The sequence below is a fragment of the Anguilla anguilla genome, chromosome 4 (genome assembly GCF_013347855.1).
Source record: "Anguilla anguilla isolate fAngAng1 chromosome 4, fAngAng1.pri, whole genome shotgun sequence".
Classification (NCBI taxonomy): domain Eukaryota; kingdom Metazoa; phylum Chordata; class Actinopteri; order Anguilliformes; family Anguillidae; genus Anguilla; species Anguilla anguilla.
In genome coordinates, this window is record NC_049204.1 from 61,170,593 (window position 1) to 61,192,037 (window position 21,445).

The 21,445-nt window shown below is 47.3% G+C and overlaps 2 protein-coding genes across 3 annotated transcripts; one reads left to right on the top strand and one right to left on the bottom strand.

Annotated features, from left to right (window-relative positions):
* The first annotated feature begins 1,395 nt into the window (after nucleotides 1-1,395).
* Nucleotides 1,396-3,510, top strand: LOC118226362 (E3 ubiquitin-protein ligase DTX3L-like). Its single transcript, XM_035415937.1, has 3 exons — nucleotides 1,396-2,097; nucleotides 2,969-3,162; nucleotides 3,374-3,510. The coding sequence occupies exons 1-3, from the start codon at nucleotides 1,483-1,485 to the stop codon at nucleotides 3,441-3,443; spliced, it is 879 nt and encodes a 292-aa protein (XP_035271828.1). The 5' UTR covers nucleotides 1,396-1,482; the 3' UTR covers nucleotides 3,444-3,510.
* A 3,751-nt stretch (nucleotides 3,511-7,261) lies between these two features.
* snx16 (sorting nexin 16) lies at nucleotides 7,262-18,781 on the bottom strand. 2 transcript variants are annotated; one of them, XM_035415936.1, is made up of 9 exons: nucleotides 18,604-18,781; nucleotides 15,764-16,301; nucleotides 14,013-14,099; nucleotides 10,835-10,983; nucleotides 10,618-10,687; nucleotides 9,775-9,911; nucleotides 8,705-8,818; nucleotides 8,250-8,290; nucleotides 7,428-7,559 (listed from the first exon to the last, which is right to left on the bottom strand). In XM_035415936.1, the coding sequence occupies exons 2-8, from the start codon at nucleotides 16,166-16,168 to the stop codon at nucleotides 8,269-8,271; spliced, it is 984 nt and encodes a 327-aa protein (XP_035271827.1). In that variant the 5' UTR covers nucleotides 16,169-16,301; nucleotides 18,604-18,781; the 3' UTR covers nucleotides 7,428-7,559; nucleotides 8,250-8,268. The 2 variants fall into 2 exon arrangements, with proteins under 2 accessions (XP_035271826.1, XP_035271827.1); XM_035415935.1 differs by lacking the exon at nucleotides 8,250-8,290 and having other exon boundaries at nucleotides 7,262-7,559.
* Nucleotides 18,782-21,445: the final 2,664 nt, after the last annotated feature.

A 21,445-nucleotide genomic window follows, 5' to 3' on the forward strand; every position in this document is an offset into this window, starting at 1 on the left:
GACAGTAACACTCTGGGTTATATTAATCCAGAGGGATTTGGAAAGTGACACTCTGGGTTATTATAACCCAGAGGGATGTGGGCAGTAACACTCTGGGTTACTAAAATCCAGAGGGATTTGGGCAGTGACACTCTGGGCTATTATAATCCAGAGGGATTTGGACAGTGACACTCTGGGTTATTATAATCCAGAGGGATTTGGGCAGTAACACTCTGGGTTATTATAGTCCAAAGAGATTTGGGCAGTAACACTCCTCATGTGGGTAATAGCAGCAGAGCACTTGTACGGGGCAAAAGAATTCACCCCAGTCACTTGACCATGTTCCAGTAAGTACTGAAAATAAATGTTTTAATAAAATAGATATAAAGAAAAGGTAATAAATATGGACATTAGCCTCACACAAAAATGTTCAACAAAATTACCTGCCTGCCTATACAGTTATCTATTATGAATAGTATTATCATATAGAGAGTAGGGATGTCATTTTTTCCTGCTTTTACCATTTACCACTCAACATTTCTATTAATATGTAAAGGAGATTCCTGTACTGTATAGCAAGCAGTCTTGTGGCAACATGTGCAACCCATGTCATGCATTTGTGAATTCTTTCTCTTCTGAGATCTCCGCCCCCCCCCCCCCCCCCCCCTTCCCCCACCCCCCCTCCCCGGCAGAGTCTACACAAATAGCCAACATGTCCCTGACAAGGAGTAACTAACACCAAAATGCAAGTGAACAAATTGCATTTATGGAGATGTCTATTCATGCATGATTAGTATGACCTACAGACCACTGAGTTTACTGAAAAACAATAGGTAATTTGGGTTGGAATTTGAAAACAATTACCACCCAAATCACCTGAAAAAAAAGGCCATGGACAATTTTGTGGGGGATTAAAAAAAAAAAAAAAAGAAATCATAGGAATAACAGTTAAATACAGTTACAGGACATTCTGGGGTAAAACTAGTCCCATATTCATTTTGACACCTGACCCCAATAAACACCCCCAAGCAGGAGAACAGAACTCCCCTTCGCTGGTGATTTTCAGCTCACGAGTGAGGAAATAAACGTGTTAAGAAGAGACTGTTGGTTTTCCCGGCTCCTTCACCACCCACAGCTAACAAAATAATAATCATTTAAAAAAATAATAAAATAAATAAAAACACCGGGGAACATCAAGGTAATTTGGCGTGTGTGAGTGGGTGGGGGGCTACAAACTTGAAATAAGGTTGAAAACAAAGTCCTCTTAATGATCTTCAAATCTGAGCCTGGGCATACCTGCTCCCAGAAACAGGCACGACCGGAAAGATCGCACCTTTCTCCCTGCATTACCTGTTCTGCTCAGCCTCAGTCCAACACCATACCTCCTGCAGTACCAGGAAGTCACTCTCAGTTTCATATATCTCCGGATCTTTCTCACACACGTTCAGAGAAACTACAATCCATTCTGAACTAAAACTGGCATCCGGCACACTGAGCAGCGAAATGGCCGAGGCCAGTATCTCGGTGGCTCAGAACGAGTTCGTCTGCGTGATCTGTCTGGATCTGCTGAAGGACCCGGTGACAATTCCCTGCGGACACAGCTACTGCATGGGCTGCATTACGGACTGCTGGGATCACACTGGCGTCCACCGCTGTCCACAGTGCAGAGAGTCCTTCAGCCCGAGGCCCGCTCTGGGCAGAAACACCATGCTGGTCCAAGTGGTGGAGAAACTGAAGAAGACGGGACTCCAAGCTAACGTCTGCAAGGGTGAAATGTCAAAGACCTCCCAGGGAGACAGAGCAGTGGGCATTTACGATGGCTTTACTGAGACCGGGGAGCCCTCAGAAGCCAGAGCCACAGCAGCTGAAGTGGAGACCTGTCCCCTCTGCATGGAGCCCTTGCAGAAGAAGCAGAGGCTGATATGTACTCATGCCTTCTGTGCAGCCTGTCTGGAGAGATCTACAGAAAGACTGGGTCTCCAGTGTCCAGTGTGTCTAAAAGCACTAGGACTGCTGGGGGACCAGCCAGAGGGACAGATGACATGGATAAGTGGGTTCGACATTTTTAGAAATAAATACTTTAGGATTATATACGATATTCCCAGTGGAACACAGACGGTAAGAATTTGATATTTATTCAAAAATACTTCGTATTTCAAAACTTTTTCAATCATGTGATTGGGAAGAAATATCATTTTTTCAGTGGTATCATGAGTGGAGTTCGCTGCAAATCTACTTCATCACTTTGTTTCCAAATAAATAACACATTTCATAACATTCTATTATCTAAGCAATAGGGAGTGATCCAACATGCTACTTTATTTACTATTTTTTACATTGGCAACATGCATCATGTCAGTTATAAATGCATGAAGTATTCCTGGTATTACTGCTCCTTCCCGGGTTCCTCCTGAGATTTATCCCCACGGAGGTGCTCTTTCCTGGTGAGATTTTAATTACCTCCTGGCAGGTTTTTGGAGGTTCAGCCTCTTGTTGGATATTGTACATAGCACACCCCAACACAGCAGGTCACTGTAAAATAAAAATACTACTACTCTTGAGGATGTGAATTAAAAAAAAAAATTAGTTTTGAAATAAAAGAGTACACTCAGTAACAGTAACAGTAACTTACGTAATACATTACAATGCTTAGTTTTTAATTAGTTTTAGTTTTAACGTTTAAACACTTGCACTTAAAACAGCACATCACTGGTAATACAAATGTACAAATTTCATGCCATGGAGTCACAGCAATCACTGTATTGTTACTTGGATTATAAAAGTGAATTTATGATATATTGTGGTATGAATATTATGATCTCAGCCCTAGATCAAACTCAGGCTGCAAAACAAACTCAGGCTGTTTTCTTGTGAAGTGTAAACTGTTTTTCTTTGTATTTATGTATGCATACACACATGTGTATATACATACATAAGCTGAACTTCCATACAGTTTCCCTTTGCCTTGTGTGTTATATTTTTCCTCCAGGAGGCCCATCCCAACCCAGGGAAGCCCTTTACTGGAATCCGGACAGCAGCCCTTTTACCAAACACCCCAGAGGGCGAGGAGGTGCTCTACCTGCTGCGAAGAGCCTTTGACCAGAAGCTGGTTTTCACTGTGGCTGCAACCGGTGGAGCTGCAGACAGAGTCGTCTTCCGTGACATCCCCCATGCAACATACGGGTATGGCCTTTTATTGCGATTCCCACATTTTCATGCGAGATTTGGTGCATTTCCCCATTTTTTTGGGTGTAAATATGAATTACTGGACATTTGCTCATCCCACAGTTGCCAGCCGTGTCAGTGTGACTGTTGAACCTGTGAGTTTCTCCACGCCTTCTGTGTTGAGCTCGGTCCTTCGGCTCCTTGATCAGTGTGTTTCTTTCTTCCACAGCCTTAAATGCAGACGACGTGGCTTCTTGCAGAAGGTGAAGGCAGCGCTCAAAGCCAAAGGCATTCAATGACTGGATCTAATTGTTCTATAAAAACACGTCATATAAAATGCTTTAATAAAAGCTGAGAATCTGCACTTCAAACACATGAATTTCTTATTACAAATCTAAAGTTTTGGTGTACACAGCCAAACCAAGTTGTCCCAAACATACTAAGGAGCTCACTATACATTTTGTAAGATTTATATAAAATTGGTTTTGTGGTCTGTTTCGACTAAAATATTTTTAGTTGTGTTTCATCCTTTAATTGTGCTGGATTAAGGCAACGAGATTTCAGTGCATTCCGTTTTTAACTGTACAAAAGAAAAACAAGAAGAAAAAAAAAGCCTAGGGGCAAATGCTTTCAGAGTGCACATTGAGCCTGTTGCAGCACAATCTGGGCTAATACAGAGGCCATACATTCTTAGCGAAGCGGAAAATATGGCTGACATTCATTTTCTCAAAAAAAGGGACCAAAAAAGAAAACACAGCACAAACCCATTTTTCGTCAAAAATATTTATTATCTTTTTAACAGATGAGAAAAAACCCAGTGTAAATGGTGAAATGCATTGGTACTGCATACGATTTGTTGCTATTAATATGTTTTTAAAAATGATTCAGTACAAATAATTATTAAAGCCTATACATATATATTAAGTTCCTGAATACAGTTTACCAGTATTTCCATGCAAAAGGTATCTTACCCCTACCTCCAGAAAAAAACTGGAGAAGAAGTGTCTACAGATCATCTGAGTGTGGACTAAGCACTGCCTTGCTCTTCATAACATGATGTGGGAAAAATTCATAACGTGTGGAGAAAACAAAGTCTATATGTATATACCACAAGACCAGGAATTCATCAATTGGATCAGTTTTCGAAAGCTTGTTATTAAGACAAAAAAAAACCAAAAAACTTTTGCTGAATATTCCAAGTGAAAACGCAGTAATTCACAGCTACTGCCTGAAACAGCGAGAAGGCAGAAATATCTGCAGCCACTTCATTCATAAAAAAACAAAAAACAAAAAAAGAAAACTCACGTTTTGTAGTGTTTGAGGTGGGCTTAGTTTTAAATATTTAAGTTTTCGAGACACAACGACATTACTTGACAATTTTAATCTGTTGGTAACAGGGCCAAAAAGGGGACCACATCTAATAGTTCAGCAGCCAAGCGGATCTTAGCCAAGGCAGTCATTAAACTGAAAAGGCAGTTATTAAAGACAAAGCAATCGGGGGGAAAAGCTTCAACTGTTGCCTTATTCACTGAAGCAATATGATTGGTTCAGAGGAACGCCTCTGACCAATCAAACGGTTCGGGCTTCTCACAACTCCCAATTGTGCTCCACTGCAATCACAACAGATTTCATTTTTATACATTTTTTTTTTGTATTCCATAACTGTGTATCAAACAGCTAGCTAGTTAACAAGTCAGGATAATGTAGCCAAACAAATTATCGCTTGGCAACAAACATTGTATCAGTTAATAAAGCAAGTTAGCAAGGGTGACAAATACCAATTATATGTGAAATGAAGTACATCATTTAATGTGGCCTGTACTTGTGTCTTTATACCCGTCTACCAAAGCAATTTCACACCGTATTTGAACAGCTATCTGAGTTGCTGCTGTGATCGTTGCTATGGCGATGACGCCGCACTATCACCAATCATTAATCCGCTTTTCAAAGCTACACAGCAAGAGGTCATAACCTTCACGTGGCTCTGCAAACGCGCCGAAATGTTAAAAGGCTAAAGTACTTCAGGAAAAAAAAAAAAGAACTTAGTATCTCAATGTATAGTGTTATGACTGTCCCCCTCCATGTAATTTTCAAGCAGGATTTTACATCTCGTGAGATCCAAAAGCAGTCGCACGGCAAACTTTTTGGTGAGCCTATTCTGCTAAAAGTGAACGAGCCAAAGCCTGGAACTCACAAAGCAAGGAGACGACGAGGCACTTTGAAACACACGCGCGCAGGACGCACGCGCCTGGAGAGACAGCGTGCGATGGCGGGTACGAGGTAAATAAAGGCACCCCGCTCTAATGGGACTGACGCGAATCCAAAAACAGGACGAACCCCACCCGTGTTCCCCCAGGGGGGGCTGAACCCCACCCGTGTTCCCCCAGGGGGGCTGAACCCCACCCGTGTTCCCCCGGGGGGGGGGTTAAAGTGCATAATGTGACGCGGCTCAGCCACTCACCTGCCGATGTGACTCAGCGCTTCTCAGCTTGGATCCGAAAATACACACACACACACACACACACGTGCACAGACCCAAACCGTGACAAGCACGCACGCGTGCGCGTACACACACGCGTGCGCACAGACACATGCTGAGACGAGCGCGCATGCACACACACGTGCATAAAACTTGTATTATGCCTGTTTGGCTTTAAGTGACATTGCAGATTAAAAACACAATCGGCGTAAAAGCCACAGCTCTGTGTAGTGCTTGGCATTCAGTCTCACACAAACGCAGGAGCGCACAACGCACTGGACCGAGTGGCGATACAAGGTCACCCGCTAAATCTGTGGATGGGACTGCTCTGACCCCCCCCCCCCCCCACCCTATATAGACCATAATCACATCTAACTACACCTAGCAACTGATCCAATTAAGTCGCTAAATTACAGTGTATCTGATTCACACAATGAGTTGGGGGGGGGGGGGGGATACCCGGATTAAATGCAGTTATTTGAACCTGTTATTCAGAATATTCAAATCGTAAAATGAAAAAAAACCGCAAAAAAAAGCCTACACGTCCCGCCCAGCCAATCACGCTACACAGCCTTGTTAGTATGACCATTAACAGGCCTCGACTGCCAACGCCGTGCAGTCAGGAAGCAGACGCAAGTCTTTGCAGTCTAATATCCTGTAAATGAACCAGACTCCTGCAGGTTCCCATGGCTTAAATATCACATTATAATTATAGCTACATAATAGCTACGCTCACAATCGCAGTACGCCGTCACAGCAAACGGGTAGTGAGATCATCTACGCAAAAACTAGCAGTAGGTGGAGTGCTATGAACCGCGAATGCCTCCGTTCGTCCGACCCCTGGAGGAACTCTGCGCTGGGTTTTAGGGTCCGCTCCACCCCGGTGGAACTCTGCGCTGGGTTTTAGGGTCCCCTCCACCCCGGTGGAACTCTGCGCTGGGTTTTAGGGTTCGTCCGACCCCTGGAGGAACTCTGCGCTGGGTTTTAGGGTCCGCTCCACCCCGGTGGAACTCTGCGCTGGGTTTTAGGGTCCGCTCCACCCCGGTGGAACTCTGCGCTGGGTTTTAGGGTCCGTCCGACCCGGGTAGAACTCTGCGCTGGGTTTTAGGGTCCGCTCCACCCCGGTGGAACTCTGCGCTGGGTTTTAGGGTCCGCTCCACCCCGGTGGAACTCTGCGCTGGGTTTTAGGGTCCGTCCGACCCGGGTGGAACTCTGTTCCTCCGTAGCTCCGTTAGCGTTAACTCCGTTAGCGAGCCCAATCCGACAGGGCGCTCTGTCCGCTTCCTCCTTCACCGAGGAGGAAAAATGAAATCTGAAATCAGAGAGGCGGCCATCTTGGGAGGCCCGGCTTCTTCCTCAGCGCAGGGAAGCCAGGCTGCCGTTTGGTTGCCGTGGCGAAAAGATCATTCCGGCACCCTCCGCCCCCCCCCCCCACCGTGTTATGAGCGACAGGTGAGCCGGGGTCCTCTCCTGAGCGCGGCCAGCGCCGATCGTCATGGTTACGGGAGGTGGTGTCACCTGATCTCCATGGCGACCCCATCGCCGTGGCTCATCCCGCCTTGCGGCGGGGGCCAGTCCCGCGCAGACAGATTTAGGGGGCCGGCGGGTGCAGAACGCTTTTTACACGGCACCGGGGGGGGGGGGGGGGGGGGGGGGGTGGAGCGGGCCTCTGACTGACAGCTCCCGCCCAGAGGAGTCCAACCGCAGGAGGTCTGAGAGCGCTGGGCTGACCTGGGACAGGGGGAGGGAGAGACCAAAAGAGAGACACGGAGATAGAGAGAGGCAGAGACAGAGAGAGAAAGACGGGGAGGGGGGGGGGCAGCATCTCTCCCCAGGTCAGGGCTCCAGCAGGGACTCAGACACTTGCATGACCGGTGGGGAGCTGCCCAGGGGGGGTCCACACCAGCAGGAGTGCCTGGAGGAGGGAGTCTCACCGCTGCAAAACAGAGACAGAAACATGTCACTGCTGCAGGATAACATACACCACTGTACACTACCACTACCATACACTACTGCAGGATAACATACCAGTGCACACCACCATACACTACAGCAGGATAACATATACCACTGCACACTACCACTACCATACACTATGGCAGGATAACATATACCAGTGCACACCACCATACACTACTGCAGGATAACATACCAGTGCACACCACCAAACACTACGGCGGGATAACATATACCAGTGCACACCACCATACACTACTGCAGGATAACATATACCACCGCACAGCACCATACACTAATGCAGGATAACATATACCAGTGCACACCACCATACCCTACTGCAGGATAACATACACCAGTGCACACCACCATACCCTACTGCAGGATGACATATACCAGTGCACACCACCATACACTACTGCAGGATGACATATACCAGTGCACACCACCATACACTACTGCAGGATAACATACACCACTGCACACTACCACTACCATACACTACGGAGGGATAACATATACCAGTGCACACCACCATACACTACTGCAGGATAACATATACCAGTGCACACCACCATACACTACTGCAGGATAACATATACCAGTGCACACCACCAGGTAACAGGGTGGGATGGAATTGGTGGACCATACTCAATAATCCATTCAATACCTCCACTGGGGTACAAGTCTCAAAGACGGGGTGCTGCTCGGCTGCAGAGGGGGAGCAAAGGGGCAGGTGAGAGGGGAGGGAAGGTCAGAGGTGAAAGGTCGACAGCTTCTGGTCCACTGGCAGTGCTATACTTGTGCGTATGCACACGTGTGTGCGTGTGTCTGTATGCGCATGAGTGTGTGTGTGTGTGCGCGTGTGAACATAAATGTGTGTGTGTGTGTTTGTGTATGTGTGTGCGAGTGTATGCGAATGTATGCATGGGTGTGTGCGTGCGTATGTCTGTGTCTTTGCATCTTTTCCGGTTCATCTTTTTGTTCCTAAAGTTTGCATCTAAGGTTTAGTTCACAGGCACCGCATGGCCAGAACTTTAAGCGCACCAAAATCCTGATCACACTGCTCTGTCCCGCTGCAGTGCATTGTGGGATACGGCCACACAGGAAGTGGAGGAGGGTTACCTGCTGCTCTCTTCGCCCATCTCCTGGTCGGCCTCCGCTGCCGATGACTCCACGTCTCCATCAGCGTCAGCCTCCACACTGCTCTCACTGCCCGGCCCTGTCAGAGCGGCCCCGCTGCACGCAAACACACACACTGTTAAACACTATACACACGCTGTTAAACACTACACACGCTGTTAAACACTACACACACGCTGTTAAACACTACACACACGCTGTTAAACACTACACACACGCTGTTAAACACTACACACATGCTGTTAAACACTATACACGCAGTTAAACACTATACACGCTGTTAAACACTATACACACGCTGTTAAACACTACACACACGCTGTTAAACACTATACACACACTGTTAAACACTACACACGCTGTTAACACTACACACACACTGTTAAACACTACACACACGCTGTTAAACACTATACACGCTGTTAAACACTACACACATGCTGTTAAACACTACACACACAGTTAAACACTACACACACAGTTAAACACTACACACACACAGTTAAACACTACACACAAACTGTTAAACACTACACGCACGCTGTTAAACACTACACACACACAGTTAAACACTACACACACGCTGTTAAACACTATACACGCTGTTAAACACTACACACATGCTGTTAAACACTACACACACAGTTAAACACTACACACACAGTTAAACACTACACACACACAGTTAAACACTACACACACACAGTTAAACACTACACACAAACTGTTAAACACTACACGCACGCTGTTAAACACTACACACACACAGTTAAACACTACACACAAACTGTTAAACACTACACACACAGTTAAACACTACACGCACGCTGTTAAACACTACACACAATGTTAAACACTACACACGCTGTTAAACACTACACACCTGCTGTTAAACACTATACACACACAGGTAAACAATATACACAGTTAAATACTATGTATACGTTTTAAACAAGACACACATACACACACACGGTTAACTACACGCATGAACGTATGCACATACACACAGGAACACACATGCACACGCATGCATACGCACGCACACACACCTGAGCCTCTTCTCCAGCACTTGGATATGGAGCTGTTTCTCTTCCAGCTGTCTCTTGAGAGAGGCGATCTCCTTCTGTTTCTCACACAGCTCCTTCTGCAACCTGTAATTACACTCCTCTAGAGTCTCACAGAACGCCTGAGAGAGGGAGGGAGAGAGAGAGACAGAGAGAGGGAGAGAGGGGGGTGGAGAGACAAAGGAACATGAATCAAGTGAGAGGTAAAAGAAAATGACAGACATTTGAGAGGATGACAGAGGTGTACAGAGAGGAGAGATGGGGGATTAGAGAGGAAGGGGAACAAGGATTGCAACAACGCACACACACACACACACACACACACTGATCGAGAGAAAGAGAGAGAGGGCCGAAGGGGACTAAGACAGAGAGAATAAAGAGCTAACAAACTGGTTCCAGTTCCAGATCGTCTCGGGATTACGGGAGACAGTGAGACTAGCCAGCAGGGACACACCAGAGCTGCACTAAACTGTTTGGGAAAACTGACCGGGGGTTGAGTTACTCAAATACACCGACACTCATAACACACAGAAGTGTGGGGAAAATGGTGCCTGGCTACTTTCAGACAGGCCTTCCTTGTTGTGGAGCTCTGATTGGCTGAATTCAGACAGGCCTTCCTAGTTGTGGAGCTCTGATTGGCTGGATTCCGATAGGCCTTCCTTTCTGAGCAGCTCTGATGCGCTGCTTTCAGACAGGCTTTCTTTGTTGAGCAGCACTGATTGGCTGGTTTCAGATAGCCCTTCCTTTTTGAGCAGCTCTGATAGGCTGCTTTCAGACAGGCTTTCTTTGTTGAGCAGCACTGATTGGCTGGTCTCAGGCAGGCCTTACCCGGCTCTCCTCCAAGCTGTCGAAAGGACCCGGCGGGTCGTCCAGACACAAGAACTCTCGCACGGCCACGCTGCACAACAATAAAAACCAGCAGTCAGAGAACATTCCGGATCAAAACGTCACCACTTTTCATCTTTCAATTGACACAGCACTGCTCAAAACAAACATTTGTGACAATATTGAGGGAAATGCCGGTTGTCCAGTCGTCCACACGCACCAGTTAGCGATGTCCTTGTGCGCCACCATGTTCTGCAGGAAGACCTGCAGGCCGAGCTGTCGGTCCTCCAGGAAGTCGCTGTCGTAGTTGTCCTTAAACCAGCGTTTGGGAGGAAGTGACAAGCGGAACCCAGGAAACATCTCCTTCAGCTGAGACGCATACAAACACACACGGACAGACAGACAGACACACACGAACGTTAGTCATACAAGCAGTAATACACCAAATGCAACATTCATCAAAGCCTGATACAAATCCAACTGATACAAACCAGGGCAATGTGCCACATCTTTATACAGGAAAGGCAAAACTGTGTATCAGTCAGACCAATTACAACTGACATAAGAACACGAATACGTGTTTAAAGACAATCTCATATATACATGTGCTGTTCCACCGACTCCCACAGGAACATGCACACACACACACACACACACACACGCGCGCGCAGATGAAGGGAGGTCTTGTGACCGACGCCTGGCTCGGTGCTGCTGAATTCCAAGCAGGCTTGCCGTGTTTGCTATGAGCAGCTGTAGAGGACAGCCTCATCCCACGCCCATCTTTGCTTTGGCCCAAACGGAGGCCAGGGGGAACACACACAACAATCACCTCAGATTAAACGATACCTGTGCCTCCTCAAAGACAAACAGAACGAAGACAGGGGGAGAAAAACCGAAAGGAAGGGTGGAGCCCTCAGCACACAGTCAGGACTGCAGTAGGATTCTCTCAGGCACTTACACAGGGCAGCATAAACACGATAACGACCACACTGCGCAGACCATGTCCCAGCACAGGCGAGTTACCTGTGCGCTCAATCAGACTGTGACCCAGCACAGCTGGTTTACCTATGTGCCCAGACTGTCCGAGCACAGGTGGGTTACCTGTGCATTCAGGCTGTGTCCCAAGCACAGGTGGTTCACCTGAGCGCTCAAACTTTCCGAGCACAGGTGGTTTACCTGTGCGCTCAGACTATCCGAGCACAGGAAGGCTACCTGTGCGCTAAAGAGCAGCAGGGAGATGGGAGCCGCAGAATGGGGGCGTGGCCGGGCTGTGTCACGTGAGGCGCATTTGGGGTTACTATGGTTCTCTTCTGTAACCCCGCCTCTGTTGCTGTGTCACCAAGCATTTGGATTTCTGGCTTTAAGCCAAGCATTGTTACTGGGAGGGGGGGGGGGGGTGGGTGGTAACAGTACTCTTTTGTGTTACGGGACCACGCCCTCTGGTTCCCAAAATACCCCACAAGGAAGAGAATCGCCCCTGTGGTTCCCGTCACACCCTCTTCACCCCCCCCCCCCCCCCAAACGAATAAACCACAGCCAAAATAGTGTGACATCCACGTGTGCATGCCAATGTAATCGGAGACGAATGCAAATGCCACCGCATCCAAGAGCAAATGCCCCGGGTCAGTCTGGTGTGTTTATGTTCAGACAGGACACGATATGGGGGCGGGGCGGGGCGCGGTTGGCACTGCAGACAGCACTGTTGATCCCAGCATGGTTTCAAGCGTTAGGTTGCTAGAATTAGCATTAGCACTAAACAGTCGGCATTACACTGTTCAGGTTCTTTATCATTAGCTTGATAGGACCAGTGGACTGCTTTCATTGTAAGGCTTTGGGGGCTGTCAGCCTTAGTGTCAGGTTGCTGGGTGGTTGTTAGCGTTCGGATGTTTGGTACCATTAGCATTACGTTGTTAGCAGATTTTCAGTGTCAGTGTTAGGTTGTCAGCATATTGTGTCACATTTTAGAGGGCTGTCAGGGGTCGATTGCTCTGTTTCAGCCCCAGTGGGAAATGGGTGTAGCGGTCGCTAGGTGATTGCTACAATGCAGTCACGCGTGTAGCGGTCGCTAGGTGATTGCTACAATGCAGTCACGCGTGTATCGGTCGCTAGGTGATTGCTACAATGCCGTCACGCGTGTAGCGGTCGCTAGGTGATTGCTACAATGCAGTCACGCGTGTAGCGGTCGCTAGGTGATTGCTACAATGCAGTCACGCGTGTGATTTTGCTGCCCACTGGCGCATCACGCCAGGACACACGTGGACATGCGCAGACACGTGTGCGTACGCGCGCATTCACGCACGTTTGCACATACGCACGCACGCGCACAAGCACAGCTGCAGATCAGATGTGTACACGCGTGTTTCTCTCGGGTAAAGACACCAGCAGACCCTTTACTGCTGCCGTTTCGAACATTAGAATTCTGGACCAATGAGACGCGTTTTTATGCTTCACCGAGCGCTAAACGATTTAGTCGTTAATTTCCCATTAAACACCGACTGACCTACACCAACTGGAGCTCCTCACAGGAACAAGGCCCCACATTTCGGCCAAATGAACCTACACCAGCAGCGCACGTTTAAAAGCCAAACCCTGCAATCTTCCCGTCCCGCAATCTGCTACTGGAGAACGAGCCAAATGAACATCAGGCCCCAGCAGGCTCACAACTCCGAACTTTGACCTGTGACCTTTCGACCTTTGAGCCACAACTCTCAGAGCTGCTACTATGCATCCTGAATGCTTGTTAACTGCTGTACTGTACAATCCTGACAGTCCTGATGTGTGCGTGTGTGTGTGTGAGAGAATGTGTGAGTGTGTGTTTGGAGTGTGATTTGTCCAGTAAACAGTGAGTCAGCCCAGCTGACCGACATGCTGGCTGTTCTCAGTAATATAGTGATGTCACAGTCTTGACCAGAAGGTCACCATGGCACCATTATAGAAAGTGACGTCATCACCTGGACTGGAAGCGAGACTCTAAAATAAGACACACACCTCCACTTCATCCCTCCACACTCAATATGGAGTCTTAAAAAGTCTGGCTGCTCTCACTCCGTAGTTCATCCTCCAGACAGAAGGGAGGCGCTGCAGGCACTTACGGCAGACACATCCAGGCTCAGGAATGATGTCTTTCCGAGAGCCGCTCACTCCTGAACTCTACCCCACATCACTCACATTGCCTCTCCATGCACGAAATGCACCAGAGCATCAGACAAAATCCCTGCTATCCAACAAATGCAGGTATTTTCTCTTTGATCTCAATCTCAACGTAAATCATATGGAATTGAACATCTTGTTGCCCTAGTGAATCTTTGCAAAAGCTCAGTTCGTTGACCCCTCCCACCCCTCTTCCCAGGATTCCAAAGAGGACAGAGAGTGCTGTGATTGGAGGAAGCAGGGCCGACCTTGTCGTTCATCCTGGAGAAGTCTGTGTACCTCCGGAACACCACCCAACTCTCCTCCTGTGTCTTCTTGACCAGGATTTTATATACCTGCACGAGAGGGAGGGAGAGAGAGAGAGACAGAGAGAGAGAGAGGAAGGGAGAGTGGAGGAGAAGAGAGGTACCATTAGTCACTTGAGAGGGTCGGTTTGGTTGCTGGACACAAAGAGCGTTACGCCTGTCCCAAGTCACTCAGCAACACCTAAAAACTGCGTGGAGTCCCCCCAGGGTCTAAAGAGTCACACAACTCCAGCTCCCCTCAGGAAACGCTGGGAACTGCAGCTCAGCAATGACAACACAACGCTACCCACAACGCTACCCAAGAAGAAAGAGCACACAGCGCTAAGTACACAGCATTTAATGCCCTGCACGTTTTACTTTGGTCCAGTCCTGGACGTAATGGGGGGGGGGGGGTCTCAGCATTTAAGCGCTTCATTTTGGTTATCCACTTGGCTAGGGTCCACACGCTTGCTTTCCAAGGCCTAAATCAGCTAATTGCGGCTTGGGAGCTCTTAGCTTATTGAAGAAGGCCCCGCCCTCAACCCTGGGTAAAATCTCTCGCAGCCAGCACACACCTGCAGCAACAGGGATTCCACTGCACAGCAAGCAGCCGATTCAGGCAGCCAGGGGACCTTCAAAAATACACACACACAGCGGCACACACACACAGCGGCACACACACACACACACACACACACAGCGGCGCACACACGCACACACACACACACACACACACACACACACACACACACAAACACACAAACACACACACACAAACAGAGTTTTTGCCTGTTTGGCGACTCATCTTGTCAACAGTGTCCGGGTCACACACGTGTTCTGGACACGACAGAACCATCCACTTGGCATCCCCCCCCCCTCACCCGCTGCCCTTGAACCCCTCTCTCTCTCTCTAACTCAGACGAGGCCCGGCCTTTATAATGGACCGCCGTTCATCCAGGAATTTGGGGCGAAGCCAAAGCTCAGTGCCCCGTTTATTCACACGGCCACTAGCAGTTTAGCAGCCTCACGTGGGCGCATCACAATCTGTCTGTAGCCTTTAATGGGCCGGGGCCCTTCGTGGTTCTTTGATTTTCATACGTTCTGGATCACGCTCTTGCACCAGAGCTTCCTGGAGGGCTGGTGATAATGCAGGATTCTGTTTCCGCTAATCGCTCTGGCTCTTTCAGCCAACCGGGAACGCGAATGCCGGTACCTCTTTCAGCCAATCGGCTACACCGACGGCAGTAGCTCTTTCAGCCAATCAGTTATGCAAATTCCTCTCTTTCAGCCAATTGGCTACAACAATTTCAGTAGCTGTTCCAGCCAATCAGCTACACCAATGGCGGTTCACTCGCAAATGGGACCACAGTAGAATACTTCAGACAGGGACTCCAGCAGCTTTCAGCAGCCATTCATCAGCTTATCGAAAAAAACAAAACAGTTGGAAAGCCAAATGAAAGTCACACATCAGCAGACGATGCCATGAAACCCTGAAACAAGCTTCTCTTCATCTTGTACCGTTACGACCATGTCTTTCACCAAGTGGACTGAAGACCCGTCAGGCTCTTTTCATTACTGCAGGCTTGAAATTTCACTGAACACGTTATCCACTGATAAAGTACCAAACTGAGCTCACTGCAGAAAGCGAAACTTTACAGTGCCAAACTGAGCCTGCTGTAGACATATAATGCGGCTTACGGTGCGGCTCCACTTACGGTAAACTTGGCACGCTCCTCCATCACCTCATACCCCAGAACGGTCGGGGTGAGGGGCCGGCCTTCCCAATCACACCCTGGCAAGTCCTCGTCGTTGCCATGGCCACCATCGCCGCCTCCGTCCCCAAGGTAACGTGGGCAGCTGGAGTACTCCATGGAGCAGTCGGCCCCGTTGAGGCGAGCCCGAGTCATGGGGCTCTGGCACTGATGGGGCGGGGTCCGGCACGCCACACCCTCCCCACCCCTGGGCCCCGCCCCCTCGTCCCCAGGGCCCTTGGAGGAGGAGGAGCCTGAGCTATTGGAGATGCTGCCCAAGGACGGAGTCCGGTCGGCACGGGGTCCGCCGCCGCCCCCCGGCAACGATCGTCCCACAGGCACAGCCACGGGCACAAAGGGCGTGGCCATCTGTCCCGTCCCAGCTCTTCCTCCGCCCTGCCTTATCACGATGGGGCCCTGCAGGACCGCCCGTCACCATAGGGGGGGCGCACTGGAGACTGAAGCTACTCTGTGCTCTCTGGAGCCCTGAGCCAGAAACCACCTGAAATACAGAAATCAGACAGAACAGAACTCAGCCAATGTTCACAGCGAAAGATTATCATCGATCACTGCTGCAAGCACTCTGCTTTACAGCAAAGCCAATAAAAGGAAAAGATAAACTCCTGTGAGCAAATCACTAACGGAGGCAAGATTACCAGGTAGAACCCACAGTAAAACAGGAACAAATAAAAAAGAAAACCAAACAACCATAAACTTGTGGCAACAACCAAAACAATGTAAAACCACTGTAAAAACAAAACAAACAAAAAAACTAACAACCTGATACATATGTGCACATACAAGGAACGACCAAGCCTCCACCAGGCATAAGGAGTGGGGAAAGATTGGCAGACAAGAAACGCACGAAAAACCTCCCTTAGGCTACAACATCTGTTAATCTATTATGTTACTGTCTGAGATTGGCATCGCAGGAGGAACAGCGATCTTGACAGCAATAGCGAGGAAGCTTTATCAAAGTCCATCGGAGCAGCTTACATTAAAAAAAAAAAAAAAAAAGGCGACAGCACAAACGGGTAGGCAAGCTACGGAGTGTTGACCTGAATAACCGCCACAGCTTGGCTAACTGGGCCTGTGCGAATGCATAATTAATCATGCGTAAGGTCGGTCATCCATTATGAATAAACATGCCAATGGAAATGTGCGGAGTCTTGCTCTGCTGTGTCGTTCAGATCTGCCATTTCACAACGAGAGCAATTTTAAACTTTTGTCTCGGGAACGAAATATATAAACAGCAACAAAAACATATTTTTTCAGAGTTGGACAAAACTACCAATTACTCTTACTGCTGAGCTGACTGGTGCTTTTTAATACACAGACAATGAGAGTAAATTTAACGAGGGCGGTGACTGCACACAAATTAATTACTTTGCTCTATCGATAGGTTTCAATTTGATACAGTGTGCAGAAGCTGTGCATTTCTTTCCTTTTTTTATTCAGAAAACTGAGCTCCGATTCCTTCCTTCGATATCGACCCTTGCGGGCTATCCATCCTGACGGAGTCTCGCGCCAGTCAGTTCAATTACAGCCCGTGTCGTGATGGCCCTATATTTATAACTGGTCGGGGCTACTCTTGCAAATATAGCTTGATTGCTACCTGTTGTCTGAGTGCACTTCATTCGCAGTACAGAAGCCGGTCTGTTCTCCAATTTCCTTCACGAATCATCGCTGCTGACCGTCAAACTATCAAACGCATCATACTGTCCGAACACACTTGTCGCGCCCAGGCAGTTACCTACCGTTCGCCTAAGTAATATTTCATATCCCACTTGAGGAATTCACATTACATACTGCACTTAATTTAAATTTGTAATAATAGTTTGACAGCCAATACAACGCAATTGGTAACGCTGGTCCTCTTCTAAACTCTCTTCAGGGTCATGTATGCACACGCTTTTCAGACAAAAGCAAGAATTCCCGGATGAATTCCATTTTCCGTGAGCAATAATTCCAGGATGAATTCCATTTTCCGTGACCTTTACCTTGAGATGGCTGCGCAGCAGAACGGCTAGAAAATGTAAATGGATGTTCGTCCCAGCAGTTCACTAAAGTTAATTATGAGGAAAGGTTCATGATCCCACGAGGAAAGAAGCACGGCTAAGTTAGCCCACTAATTAAAATCAAAAGCTTCCCCGCTAATGAAGGAGACACCGCCATCTGTGAATCGCCAAAGAGGTTACAAAATGCGCACAAGTCTTAACAGCGCATTCCAGTGATCGGCTTTGGCCGCAGGCAAAATATGCCAGCAAGACAGCGAGTTTCACAGTGTAACGCTACAGGAAACAACCTAAATCTACCATCATAAATTTATAGCAGCTGCAGATCACGTTCATTACATGTTAGATCGGCAATAAACATACCCTACCTTGTTCGAAAGATGAACAATGAAGAAATAAGCAACACGACAATTTAACCCCAGCTAGATACAACACGTGACTCGCTTAGCTAAAATTAAGAACATCAATCAGTGCAGACTAGCTTGTATTTTACACAGTAACATTAGACTAAACTACTGGTCAGACTGCTCGCCACTTACAAATACATGTATACTAAGTTTAGCCATCTAATTCGTCAATATATGAATTATAATAGCAAGAGTACATTAACTGTGTGCGTATGGTTCGTTACCTGGTTAGCGGGCTACATGGCTAGCTAAGGTTAGTTTGCTTCCTGCTCCCCTCACGTTACCCTGCGATGACAGAACTAGCATGCTAGCTAACCGGCTAACTGCCTGGCACCGTTGCTTGGACCCTCGTTTGAAACCGGGTTGTCTGTTTGTCCCTCACCTGATTTTTCTCCTGTAGTCCACTGAGTTCTTGTGTTTCATCACCAACCGTCGGTCACTTTTTCCTCCCACCATCAATGACTGCAATTTAATTTTTTAGCCTCTCTAATATCAATTTGCGCCTCCTCATCCTTCCACACACTCTGCCATCTCACCCACCAATATAAAACCAACTACGACGTCCGTACGTCCATGGCGTAACTGCGTCACTAACACAAAAGAGTAACAGCCAATCAGCTGCGGCAAAGGCTACCGAACTCACATGGGAGCCGCACTTTTGAAAGCAGTTGAAGAACAGGTTGTGCGTTTTGTTTATGGAGTCGTGTTATCGTCACGACTGCATTAAAAAAAAATTCACCGTGGCCTATCGTTTCAGAATGCGACATATGTCTATATTAATTTTAGATTAATTATTATATCAGATTACTAACCACTGTTTACGTTGACAAACATAATTGTTCAAATTAAGACAAATCTTTAAAGCTATGACAAATGTATTTTCTACATGTTTTCGAGTGCAGTACATATGTGAAGGATTACTTGTTATTTAGCCTTAGCTGCTTTCTGAACATGTGTATTCCGGGCTCGAGTAAAAGCGTGAACCTTGTGTTCACGTTCTTGTCTGAAACCTATTAAGAGGGACATCTGGCGGCGACAATTAGAACATTACATTACTATTATTAGTGTCGGTAGATGCTAAGAAAAGGACGTTACCACGGGACACCGAAAGACAGCGTTTGGATCAATAGTGTGCGCGCCATGAAATGAGACTACCTCATTCGAAACATAAATATTGATAATGGTTAAATTTGACCGTGACAGAGCCAATGTCACTGGGATATGTTTGTATGGTTTGGATTAGATTGGAAACTGAAAGAAGGGTTTTGGCAAATGAGCAAAAATGCCTCGTATACTAAACAAGCACAAAAGAGGTAGGTAAGCTTGGCTTCATATCATGAATGAATGCCTGGGTGAAATACACAGTGATGATGTCATGTCCCTCCGGTCTGCGGGAAACAGAGATTCAAGCCAGTCTCATGCCTGAGTTCACTTAACATGATGTAGGTCCTAATGCAGCCAGGTCTCTTCCAGTCAATGATGTCACTTTTGTCGTGATGTCACAGTGATGTCACTGTGATGCACACAAAGACAAATTGCACGAGCACACATTTGCACATAACACGAGCAAGAGCTCACTAGCAGCCTTAAATGTTAGCCAATGGAGCAATGCTGTTTTAATTACTTCATATTTTATTGTGCCACCAGGAAAATCTGTTATCTGAACAGCATAAAGTACAAGATGAAAAACACAATGCATAATATGATCAGCCAGGTGGGCCAAAAATCTAAAAAAGTGGCATTATTTAAACACAACATAACATGAAATAACATCAAGTTTTCCATTATTTAAATCGGCTTATCCTGGTCAGGGTCACAGGGGTTGCTGGAGTGTATCCCAGCATGCATTGAGCCAGAGGCAGGAATACACTCTGGACATGGCTCAATCTTTCACAGGGCACACACACCATTCACTCACACACACACCTATGGGCAATTTAGAATCTCAAATTAGCCTACCTGCATGTCTTTGGACTGTGGGAGGAAATCAGAGTACCCAGAGGAAACCCATGTGGACATGGAGAGAACATGCAAACTCCATAACATAACATATAAAAGTCTGTAGGGTTACTTGCTCCACCTGTTAAAGGTTAAAGTGCACTGCTTCAGGATCTTTTGTTGTCACAGTGGGGTTTCGGTAGGAATACACATCCAGTTTATATTTCAATAACATGCGCAACACATTTCCACACATAGACGGCTGTGCAGGTGTCATGTAATTCCAGTAGGGGCCGTCTGTGATTTGCCACACGTTAGTTTACGTTAAATTATTAATCAGTCTATCAGACAGATTTATGCTGGGTGAGATGATGCCAGCGATGAACTCCGAGTCACGGAATCGAACCCCAGCCATGTCAGTGCCTACCGAGGCCAGGACATGTTATAAAAACCCCAGCACAAGCTGAAGGTTGTTTCCCCCTTTAGAGTTATATTTCCATCTTTTTACATTATAATCTTTTTGACACCTTTTCCTTGTACACCTTCATCCCCTCTGCGTTGCAGAAACAGTGCTAGTCCTTTTGGCTCACTTATGAACCGCATGCACACACGGTATGCGCATCTGTCATGCTCGAATATCTTATTTTGCCAGAGACCACCGAAGCAATTACTAAAACCTGACGGACCAGCAAAATAGCTGCATTAAAGGAAAACAAAGGGAGTGTTTATTTGAAATGTGCATTTAGCAGAAACCGTGATGGAGCATTTCAGCAAGGGGCGAGCCGCATTAAATATTCATTCACTGGGCTGGAGATTTCGGGGACCACTGTTGCGTACCTTGCAGCGCATGCACGTAGAATGAAAAGCAAACGGTACCTGGGAAATACCAGCCGCCGGTTATTTAAAAGCCAACCATACGCGGTGATGACAGCAGCGTGATTTATGGTGTCAAAGGCGGCCACAGGTTCCCTTGAATTTAAGAGCCCGACGGGACGCCTCTCCCCCCAGTGAATTCAAGCGGGAAAAAAAGGGACGTAGACCGGAAAGAGCGGCGAGACAGAAGATTACCACGAGCATTCGCTGACGACGTGCACTCGACGGGAGCATAGATTGGCGAAACGGCAGGACACTTGGCTGAGTTAATGGAATACCCCCCCCCCCCAAAGTGCTTGCAGGAAAGAGCAGCACGTCCATGAGCCCTCACATTCAGAACCCTCAGCATCACAGTGGCAGATGCGGCCGATTCTGATTTTCTTTTTGTTTTTATTTATTTATTTTTTGTAATT